The sequence below is a fragment of the Tigriopus californicus genome, chromosome 4, assembly GCF_007210705.1.
Source record: "Tigriopus californicus strain San Diego chromosome 4, Tcal_SD_v2.1, whole genome shotgun sequence".
NCBI lineage: Eukaryota > Metazoa > Arthropoda > Copepoda > Harpacticoida > Harpacticidae > Tigriopus > Tigriopus californicus.
The window spans coordinates 2,520,400-2,532,102 of record NC_081443.1 but is presented as its reverse complement, the minus strand read 5'-3'; the positions used below and the strand labels follow the sequence as shown (position 1 = coordinate 2,532,102).

The following is an 11,703-nucleotide window of genomic DNA, read 5'->3' as shown; positions in this document are numbered from 1 at the left end:
TCATCTTGAATTATAAACAACAATATACGTGAAAATTGGACTATATTGACTGGAAATGATCAGCAGTAACCTCTTAAACAGGATGGAGGGTGAAAACCGATCCAAGGTAAGGCCTAACTCATCGTTTTAGCCCCGTTTCCTAATGAGATCAAAGCCTACCGGGATATATGGTGACAATTTGATAGACCTCCAGTTAAATTGAGACTTCCATGCTCTAGATCTAGCTTATGTGAGTTGTTTTAAGTCATTCTCGAGGTTGGGTTGGGTTTTAGTCCAAATGTTTGCATCAAATAAATTACGTTAAATGGGACAACTTTAACGCCGCCAAGTGTATGGCAATAGCAATGACTTGTCACAATCAGAGTTTTATCCATATTTATGAAACAAGAAAAATGTCCGTTTATCTCCTCGTAGATTTCGTTTTTAGCTCTTTTCAGACCATAGCCCTTAATAGGACACATCAGATCAGAGATGAGGTTGGGATCAAGTTTATTCGAATACTTTACAATACTCGGTAATAAATTTCGCATAACAGACAGATCAATCCCAGTCCAGAAGCCGTGGATATCGGTAAAGCGTCTGGGTGCCATTTTGTTACCTTTGGTTCGATCCGTGGTTTGCCGAGTCCCAGCTTCTTTGTCATATCAAATTAGAATCTTTAACAACTCATGGGAGCGAACTTGCGGTTATGCTCGAGGGTGAGGTAAAAATTAATGAAGGTTTTGATAACGGAAGGTGAATTTATCTTTATTTGGGACATTCGTCATCAGATTGCATCTCCAGCGAGAGAGCTGCCGTCTGACGCCAAAAACAAACAAACAAACAAACTTGCACCTCAATCCTATGGTGGTCTGTGGTGAAAAAGAAATGTCGTTTCTCTTTGCACGTTGCTACTACAAAATCCTTTGAAAATCTTCGTTACAAAGAAAATTAAAAAGGTTATCCTTTCTTCACGTCTTTAGCCCTTAAAAGTATGGGAATTTAATTCCATGGTTAGTGATTTTCAAGATCGAATTAGAATCAAAGCTAATTTGATACGAAAACATTGCAGGCAAAAAGGTCAAAAATTGGATCGTTCAGTAAATCAAGGTTTCCTAAATGTCATTGAAAGCAAAAAACCCTATCATATAATAAAGTATGGTTTGCGTTCCCTTTGATAGTGGAAGTATTTAGCATGTAATATCGATAGGGTTGGGGCATGGAGCCCAAATGTGCGAGGCAAATTCAAGATGTGGCTGGAGAATTGACTAGTACGGAGTTAGCAATGTGATACTATCTCTGGACTTAAACGTGCGATATATCCAACCACACATTTGAAAAGCTTTACCCACCTTCTACTGGATATGCTCATCGAATTTTCCATTATTTGGTAAGACTGCTCCTAAATCTTTCATGGACGAGACCTGCCCAGTACAGCAGATATGCTCATCGAATTTTCCATTATTTGGTAAGACTGCTCCTAAATCTTTCATGGACGAGACCTGCCCAATATCTTCACCTCCGTTATCAATGAGGGGATTGGTCAACGGCGTCAACCCAAAGGTCATTGAACAGAATTTCGTTATTCGTTGGGAGTTGTACTGATGATTTTTCATCAAATTTCAGGCTAAAATGGCGATACATGGATGCTTTTGTTTTCTACTCTGTCTGAATTTGAAGGCCCTTGTGCGGCTTAACAATATTTCAAAAACTCTACGCTAGGGGAGAATGAACTTTTTTTGTTTTTTTATCTCTAGACAAGAATTTGTAAATAGCCTGCACGCAACCTCGACAGGATTAAGGTTTGCGAGGAAGTGACACCTGATTTGTTAGTTCCAATTCTTCAAGAAAAGTGAAGTTCCAATCGCAGAGATAGATCCTCATTCCTGGCCTCCTTGTCTGTGTTTCCATTCATCTGTGTCATAACCTCCTTCTCCATGTGCCTCGGTTTGAAATCATCCTAACCTCGAGGTCAAGCTTGGAGGCTTGGAGGCGATTGAAGGGCCAGCAGGAGCATGGAGGTGCCCCAAATCCATGATGTGGTGTTTGTCTTGGAGGACACGGCCATGAATCAGTTGTTTCATCCCGAGATCCGAACCAATTACATCCAGAGCCTCTTGGACCATTTCAGTGGGGGATCGGCCAAGGACGTCCCTTGGGCCTCCATTGAGTGTAGCACCACTTATACCTTGGTCACGTACCAATCCGCAGATGCGCTGCCCAAGTAAGTAGGCCAGAGTATCCATCCATAAACCATCCATCCATCCAACCATCCAACCATGGGATCCTCTTAACTAAGGAAAAGCTGGGATAAGCAATAGGATGAATAGTGACTGTTCATAGTACAGAATGGGATGGGTTCACCAATGATTCGCTTTGTATGTATGGACCAATGGTTCAAAAGCACCTTTACCCTCTTTCCAGTCCTTTGGTGGGTTATGAGGGGCCCTTCACTCACTCCAAGCAGTTTTTGGCCGCCTATGACCGGGTCAAGTTCATTGGGGGTGCGGGTGAGGATCACGCCAATGGAGTGGATGGTTTGGCTATGGCCTTGGTGGTCTTTGATCGGCTCGAGACCATTCGGGCCCATCAAACCTTCCGCACGAAGCCCTTGAAATATATCATTTATATCAGTACTTCTCCCGCCTACGATATGCCGGTAATGGACGTGTCGGGCTTGATGGGCTTGAGTTTGGATGATTTGGTGGCCAAGATTCGAACCCGAGATATTAAGCTCTCCATAGTAGCCCCCACCAAGCTCCCGTTCTTATTGAGGCTTTTTAAGAGCACGGGAGGTAATGTACCGATGCATATGGAGAAGAATTACGCCAAAGACCGCCGACATTTGATTCTCATTAACGGCGATATCTTGCCCGAAGTCCCGCTCACCCCACTTCAATCGACCCTTTCTAATAATACTGGTACAGCAAACTCCATGCCGATCCACACCCAATCGCAACCAACGCATCAACCACCACCACCACAACTGCAGCAACACCAGCCACAGCTACAACATCAGCAACAACAACAACATCAACACATGTTGCAACAGAAACAAATTGTCATGAACCCAAATAGCGTGGTCAATAACCCAATGATCGCGAACACACAAGGCCCGGATTCGCACAACCAGACCACTGTCAACCAGAATGCTTCCGAGACCCTGGCCATGCCCCAAACAAGCATGGCCCAACCCAGGATGGTGCAGCAGCAATTGAACACCTCCATGGGACAACAGGCTTTGATGAGACCGCAACTTCAGAGACCTATCAATCCAAGTAACATAGCGCAACAATCGAATATGCCCATGAATAAGATGCAGCAAATGCAAATGCAACGCATGCAACAACAACAACAACAACAACAACAACAGCAGCAGCAGCAGCAGGTGCAAGGACAACAGCAAGGACCATTACAAGGGCAACAGCCAGGGCAACAACAACGAATGCAAATGATGCAACAACAACAGATGATGCAGCAACAGCAGCAACAGAATCCCCGTCCACAATGGCAACCCAATGCTTCCATGGGAGGTCCAACTCAGTCTAGCGTGTTAAGAGACCGGCTCAGCCAAAAAGTTCAACAGCAACAACTCCAACAGCAACAGCAACAACAACATATACAACAACAGCAACATCAGCAAGGAGCTAATGCCTCTGACAATCCAACTCTAACCAAACTCTTGAATCATCCGCCTCAAGGATTAAATCCAAATGTTCCCGGAGGCATCACTATGCAAGGAGGCCGAATGACGGCCCTTCAACAACAATTGTCTCGTCCACTCAATCCAGTAGCCACAACTCCCCAAATAATGAACCCAATGATGGCCAATCAACAGCAACAACCACAACAACAACAGCAGCAAATGATGGGGCAAGTTGGACAACAGCAGCTACAAGTCCAACCTCAGATGCCACAACAGCAACAGCAAATCAATAGAACTAGAGAAACTATTTGGGAAGGTGACCTAACATGGACCGAAAACTCGAAGACTGATAACCAGCAGAAAAAGACCAAGCACGTTGTGAGATGCTCTGTTACCTCCCCTAAAGATCCTAGCACGGGTCAAGCCAAAGTCAAGTCTGACAATTGGCCGCGACATTTGATCATGCAACTGATTCCTAAGTCCCTTGCACAAACCTTAGGCAGTCAATTCTTCCAAAACTCCTCAACTGTTCTATTCCATCCAGAGCACTCAGACTCGCTCATGGCCCTAACTCGTGTGTTAGGATCGGACTATGCTGGATGCGTGCATTTTACTGGCGATAGCAACAATCGATGTGAAATCAAGGTACTAATTTTATTGTACAGCAGGGAAAAGAACGCTTACTTGGGATTCATACCAAATGACCAAAGCACTTTTGTGGATCGCATCCGTACAGTGATTCACGAACAAAAAGAAGGTCAGAAACAACAACAGTTGCAACAGCAACAACAACAACAGCAGCAGCAACAGCAACAACAAATGAACCAACAAGGTGGGACAGGCATGATGCAGCCTCAGTTGCAACAACAAATGATGACCATGGGAGGTGGAACGATGACCATGGCTAGCCAAGGTGATCTTTCAAGCGTAGGCTATTTTTGGGTTATGTTTTATATTTAGTTTTTTTACCACAGGCCAACAACCAAACATGATTGGAGGAGGCATGCTTAGCCAAGGACCAAATGTTGTTCAACAACGCCAAAACTTCTCCGGAATGATGAACCATACTCAGCAACGTGTGATGAGGCCAATCGGCATTGGGAACGTACCTCAACATCAACAGGCTGGTTTGAGACAGGTAAATCATTCGAACGTAGTCAGATATTTGAATTGAAAATTGACTTGATTAAATATGGAACTGGAACAGAGCTATCGAGACCAATTTTCAGACCAAGCAAGGTAAACTCGAAGAGGGATGACGGTGTTCAGACTCTTGAATGAGGTCTGGCTTTTGATATGAGTAGTGACTTCCCCCCACTGAAATGGCATATAGGCAAAACCTCTAAAATGTCATTTGGCTTTCTAGGTCCTGCATCAGCAACAGAACCAACAACCTCAATTTCAGCAGCGAGGAATGATCCCTCAACAAATGATGATGCAGCAGCCACAACAGCAACAACAACATCAGCAGCAACAGTTACAACAGCAAATTGGAAGTGCCAACGATCCAATGCTTCGTGAATTGTTAGGATAGCCATACTCGTAACCGACCATATATTTTTTGATTCAGTATTTGATGTTTATATTATGATATTGACACGCTATATAAAATCTAATGAAGAATGTCCACAAACACAGGCTGAATTTATTAGCCAGGTGCTGTTCTGGACGAGATGGATGTACTGACTCATGACGAGGGATTTATAGTGCTAAAATTGGTTTCATCAGGTAAGTATTCGCCGTTCCAAATTTAGATCAGGAGCTTTTACTACCCACAACCATAAAATGTTAGTAAGTCTATTAGGACGACATGCACTAATTTCGATTTTCCTGGCTTCAAAAGAAGAACGTAAATTGAAGATGAGAATTGATTCGGAGTTTCCATCAAAACCCACAGTTAACGCGACGTATGGACCAAAAGTGGAGACTATGTTATCCCAACCTGACCTGCACTATTCATTGGAGACATTCGCCAATTATTTCCATTTGCTGGGCTTTAAACCGGAGACCTTTGTCAAAAGCACTTTGTCTGATGCTCAGTATGCACTCTTCATGACCAACGTCATAGATGTACAAAACCTGGATGTTGGATAACCGATGCCTGAGTTGGCTAAATAGTGCAATAACCTTGTTTGAAATCAATTCCTAACCTAATCATCCATTGCACTCCTTAGCTGACCAAGTGGGCTGCCGAATTTGTTTTGTTTTCATTGTTTTTCCTTACCTCAATGGAGCCAATATCGCCATGAGGTTACTCGCTGGGCGGGATTTGTTCATAAGAGGATGTCCGGAGTCTTTTTCTTTGTATCCCTCAGCTTTCTTAAGCAAGCACTAACACATTTTTCGCCTTTTTTGCTTTTTAAACACATTTTGAAGTGATTGGGTTGTTGTCGAATGTTATACGGTAAGCCTGAATTGGCGAATTCCAAGGTTTGATGACATTTCATTTGAATCAAAACTAATTTTGCAAGATTAGAGAGGTCTTTGTAGGTCTCAAAAATGTATGTTGAATGATGGATTCCGCCAACCTTAACAAGAAATGTTTTTAAAGTTCCTACTTTGGAGTTAAGCACTTGGAAGTTAATCGGTATCAAGCAACACTCGCCAAAGTGGTGAGCAGATACTCATTCTGGGTAATGTCCAATCCTTAATTCTCAGAGATAAGAGCATAGAAAAATATAGGGGTACAAGCGTTTAAAAAATTCTCCTCAGGACATATTTTTTATCTGACTTATGAAGACAAAAAGTATAAAACTATATCGGTCTGATTTCTGCCAAAACGGGCATGTTCAAAATAAGTGGAATCTTAATATCTTTTGTCCTGTGAGAGGACTATTGGGTAATTGATCAAAGAATTGATCAAAGAAAAGGACATTTCGGAAGTGGGAAACAATGCGCAAGATAGATCTTCCTCTTGAGCACAACTCACAAAATGTCAGACATTTGATTGTCAAATAGACAGTCAACCACATTTTATTCGTGGATTGATAGCGTTGGCAAACTAAGATGGCATATCAATTATTGATGCTTGTAAAGGATTTCTTCTTATTGCGTGTTTTATTCCATTCAGCCACAAAATTTTAAATTGACTTCCAAACAATTGTGTTTTGTTAGACCACATAATGAGAACACCAACTTTTTTTTTAGATATTTTTACACTTTTTCATCTGAACAAATCAGTCCCTTGGAATTTTTTCGTCCACGTTCAGAACTATAGGTTGGGCCAAAACTTCTTCGAATGCTCTTCTCCACAAAAGTTAAGAATTCTACGTATTGTGTCTTCCTTACCCTGACAGAAATCTGAGGGCCAACAGTTAAAGCAGTTTATTTTCACTTAAATACTAGCAATCAGATTGGAAAAGATCTTAGTTTAGATTACTTAAGAATTGGCCAAGTTATTGGGACACTCTGTTTAGCACTTTGAAAATGGAAGAGAGATCTGAACACACAAAAAAATGTTTGATCATAGTACAAAAAAAAATGTTGAAACTGATTCCTTTGTAGTCTATTATGGCAATATCATGATCGATTTCATAGAGGTGTCATTTCCCCTAAGACGTTGTTTGCACCTTGGAAAGACTTAAATAAAACTGGGAGGATTTAAAGCCCCTTCGAACGTACTCATCACAGCTTTGTAAGAATTGATACTCAACATTTTTCAGAAACATGACTTGTTTTGGAGAAGAAAATTGATCTAACATCACATCCAAATGCTCTCATAACACACTACCTACTTTTACGTTGTAGTACTTTTGAGCATACTTTCCTGGTGTTTTTTGCCAGTTATATGTAAGGCATGGACCATGTTAAATGGAACTTATCGTTTGAATATTATAAATTGTAACAATAAATTTTGAAAAAAACCCGGAAAGGTCGCCCACTCAAACCCGTCCCGCCCGAAATGAGCGGGTTTCATTTTGCCGTTTTAGCCGATTTTTCGCAAACCCGAGAGAGAGGTCAGGGTATTGGACGAAATTTGGTTTCTACGAATTATCATCAATTCTTTGGCAATACAATAGCCAATATTTACAAATAACAACACTATTTTCTTTTCAATCATGGGTAAATAAGAATTTCACAAGTTAAAAAATAACCTTTGAAACATAAAACGATAGGTCTAAAGGTCTGAGGTCTTCCAGCTAATGCAACCAGATATAGAATCACCCATTTTTCGATAGGCTTTGTCATATCCTGTATGAGCTTGGTTCTGCATCTGCAGGTGCGGATTAAGCCATGGAGTCCGTCAGGACTGGAGAGGAAAGCTTTTTGAAACCTCGCTACAGGACGTTTGAGTGCTGCGTTGCCTCCTAATCGGGTACTTGATCGGGAGGGAAGAGTTGATTAAGCACCCTCTGAGCATGCATGCATCTGATTAAGAGGTAACGCATTGCTCGAACATCTTCTAGCGAGGTTTTGTAGAGCTTTCTCCCTCTCCAGGCGTGACGGCCTCCGTGATTAAGCGTCCGAAACTTTTCTGGAGCAAGATTAGGAAATTGCTGAACTTTTGTCTTCACCACGTTTCTTTCCAAATTACTGATTGCCAATAAATTGATGTCCCAAATGACAATCAATTTCTTGGCACCAAATATATTATGTGAGTGTACCGTAGTAGTTTTCACGTATGTAAGAGCCCAGAAGATGTAAGCACAGTGAAGTCAAACATTAAGCACTTCAGACGGATGTTTGTCAAAAAGATTAGGGATTAAGGAGATTTTTGAGATTAAAGGAAGCTCTTCCATGCTTTTCCACTCACAATTTTGTGGGCGTCCTTGGTAACAACGACAAGGCTGCCTTCAAATTGAATGACAACAGTTTAAGCACGTTATAAAAGTGTTCCCAAGATGATGAATCTGACGTCCAATTATTCAAAATATATTCACACCAGTCATTCGTGTTCCACAAAAATGTTTCTTCACCCCCAAATCGGTCTAATGTTTCAAGGAAAAAGAGCACAAACAGACCTCGACCCAGTTGATCCAATGGCTTCCACAAGATTCCCGAGAAGCTTTCCACTTGATGATCCCAAAATCCTCAGACTGCTGAGTGAACAAAGACCGCCCACGCACGCGGAGCTAGCAACCAGTGGTACTGTGTCTCGGCAGACCTGAGTCGATTAGTTATGAAGTGAAATAAATCACAATAAATAAATACAATCACAATTGCTCGGTTTTCGACCGTACCATTTCGATTATTTCGATAGATTATAGAAATTGATTCACATTGCATTATCAGTGTCCAACCAAGTTGAAGAACGTTTGATTTCCACGACTTGTCTTGAATCAATATTTATACAAAGCATAAAAGTTTCGAATTTGTTGGAGCTGAGCCCGTTTTTTTAAAGCAGAAGTTAATCTTAGATCGAGAAAAGGCCGTACCATACTACATAAGTTGGATTTTTTCGCGATTTAAGATTCACTCCTGGGCTTCAAAAAACTGGGCTCTGGAAGCCAGATTTAGGTATTTGGTCCCCCAAATTTCCTATTTTGCTTTTGAGGCTTCTAGTTCCCTAATTAGGGTTCTGATTTGACTCTCGGCGACACCATCAGATCGAATACAGCTTGTCAATGTTAAAAATGGTTGATTTTTAAATTTCAGCCATCATTCTATTATATCATTGTACTAGCCAAAGATAAGAAAATTGCCCAAGGACGGGCATTTGATGACCAAAGAACAGTCTTGAAAAATTGCAAATTTCATTGATTTAAATATGAAATATTTAGCTTTCAACGGGCCAAATTTTTCCCCTGGAAAGCGTTTGAATAATTTTCTTCATTTCAACATTACTTGTGTTACCCCCAAAACGACAGCAAGGTCAAAGGCTAGGTCAAATCCTTAAGCTCATCCATGGGGCTGAGAAATATGGCTGACAGATGTATGGTTTAGAAAACGTTCTGTAGAATTGGCCTAGACTTTGGTCTTTTTGTGTTTTAGGCTCACGGACATGGTAGTAAAATTGACCCAATTTACTAAAATGCTGGCCACGTTTTGTTCATCGACAGGCCTACTTATGTACTGTGGCTCAATTGAGAGCTAAATACTTTAATGCTCTTTTCAATGGCGTTGGTTTCAATTCAATCAGATCACTGATAAGAGATCTAGAAGCCTCAAAAGCGAATTTGAAGTCTTGGCAGACCCAACAAATATTTCCATTAATGAAAACGGAATTAGTAATATACAATGAAAATGTCTCAAATTCCATCGGCTAAAACATAATTAACGACAGGTATGGCTAATTAAGGTCAAATGGAATTATTCAAAATTTCAGTTAATTTTACTGTGATTGCAAATAGACCACAGGTTTGCGTCTCGAAAGAAGGATAATACTGTACCTGTTAAGCCCTTTCAAAACAACAAGTTAGCCCAACCTTTCCAAGAACGAACCATTTTCATTACAAAGAATGGACAGATATGAAGCATATCAAAACGGGATTACTGAAGTGGTAAGACCTCAAACACTATTCTAAGAAATTGCTTTACTCTTCACTTGAAAACCAATAGAGTTTGGCCCTTATGGCTAATCGGAAAACTCACACTTGAAAGGATGAGTGGTTCCGGTTGGACAACAAATTCCTCAGTTTAGTGGAAATAGATGAAGGCTTTGTTATATGAAACAGATTCCATTGCAAAATACAAAGGCCTGATACGTTTCGGGATGTCATTTTTTTATTGTTATCCAATGCCGGTTACTCATCCAATAATGTCTCTTCAATCAAAAGGTAAAAAGGCCATGCTATTTTACCTCATTTGGTTTGTAGTTCCAGGTCAAATTAAGCCATGCATATAGCTCTTTCCATGTTCAAAAGAAATGTACAAAAGCTCTCCACAAAGTGGGGCCTCAACTAGTAATATCATTATTAGCTCTTCAAAAGCTTCAAAGCAATACATAATCAACAAAAATAGAACAGACTCTGGGTATGTCGGAATGCAGTTGATCTGTAAGGTTAAAACTCAGCAAGAGACTAACAACGAGGAACGAGAACGTTTCTTTCTCTTCTTTGACGAAGAACTCCGTTGTGCAAAGCCATCACGAAGGTCCTGATAAGGCCAGGGTATACCAGCCAAAATTTAACTTGCCCTCTGTAGGGCCAAAATCATCAAGTGTTGATGTAATTATGCTTAATGGGAACCTACTATGTAGGTGCCTGCCTATCAAGGTCGATTTAGCTATGGGAAGTCGAGATCTCGTGGTCACTTTTTGAATGCTTTGACCCTGTTCCATTAGCAAGCTCATTCAAACAGCGGATGACCTTGAGAGAAGAATGTTTCCCATTGTTGAGCAAAAAGGTGGGAGACCACCCCGAGCATAAGATTGCTGATAACCTTTCCGCTTTCAATGAGCTTGAGCAGATATTTTAGTGGCGTTACTTGTTGTTCCCAGTGAATCCGAGAACAAAATTCCAACCGACCTCTATTTCGAATGGGAAAGGAGTGAAGGTTCAAAGAGGGAAGTGCTTACTTTTCCGAATTCTTCTATGGCCCTGGTAAATATTTTTAAAATATTCTTTTTGTTCCTTGCTTGCTGGTCTTCCCTTGAAGAATGATCTACCTTTCTGGAGGACAATAATATGCCTTGTAACTTGTTTGGTATGGTATATTATTCCAGTAGAAGTAGAGTGTATCCATTTCAATGCAAGATCGAACATATTTAGTAACGCATTCCAAATCCATCCGAGCAAGAGCTCAATTAGTAGCCTCTTGCTGCAACCTACGTGTACAATTTGCCCTTCACTATTTCATTCCTTTCGCATTCACAAGAAAAACCCTTCTTGACGTCACCAATCACCACAGAGGCATAAAGGTTTTCACAGATGCACTCATAAATACTGGCCGATCAAAGATGCATCTCATTACGAAAATGTTATTAATACACATCTAGTGGATAGGCTACCATCTCGCCAAACCATAGGCAAGGGAAGGACGGATAAAGATATTTTTTTTCCTTCTCTAAGGAATCTCGATCCTTAAGTTTCAAAAACTGAAATTGCAAACGACATACCTGAAAGATTTGGCATGTTTCTGATTCCTTCATCAAATAGTTCGTTGTATCAGAGAACAACACCATTGGTGCCGATGTGTCT

At 40.9% G+C, this 11,703-nt stretch overlaps 1 protein-coding gene across 1 annotated transcript; it reads left to right on the top strand.

Moving 5' to 3' along the window:
• The first annotated feature begins 1,780 nt into the window (after positions 1-1,780).
• On the top strand, positions 1,781-5,260 carry LOC131879285 (mediator of RNA polymerase II transcription subunit 25-like). The gene is made up of 4 exons (XM_059225557.1): positions 1,781-2,203; positions 2,404-4,538; positions 4,600-4,763; positions 4,992-5,260. Exons 1-4 carry the CDS (start codon positions 1,995-1,997, stop codon positions 5,157-5,159), a joined length of 2,676 nt encoding a protein of 891 aa, XP_059081540.1. The 5' UTR covers positions 1,781-1,994; the 3' UTR covers positions 5,160-5,260.
• Positions 5,261-11,703: the final 6,443 nt, after the last annotated feature.

Bases quoted from the DNA above. Each gene is read 5' to 3' on its own strand.
- LOC131879285 (XM_059225557.1), top strand. From the start codon at position 1,995: ATGGAGGTGCCCCAAATCCATGATGTGGTGTTTGTCTTGGAGGACACG. The intron at 4,539-4,599 runs GTGATCTTTCAA...TTTTTACCACAG, and splicing joins GATGACCATGGCTAGCCAAG to GCCAACAACCAAACATGATT. The intron at 4,764-4,991 runs GTAAATCATTCG...TTGGCTTTCTAG, and splicing joins AACAGGCTGGTTTGAGACAG to GTCCTGCATCAGCAACAGAA.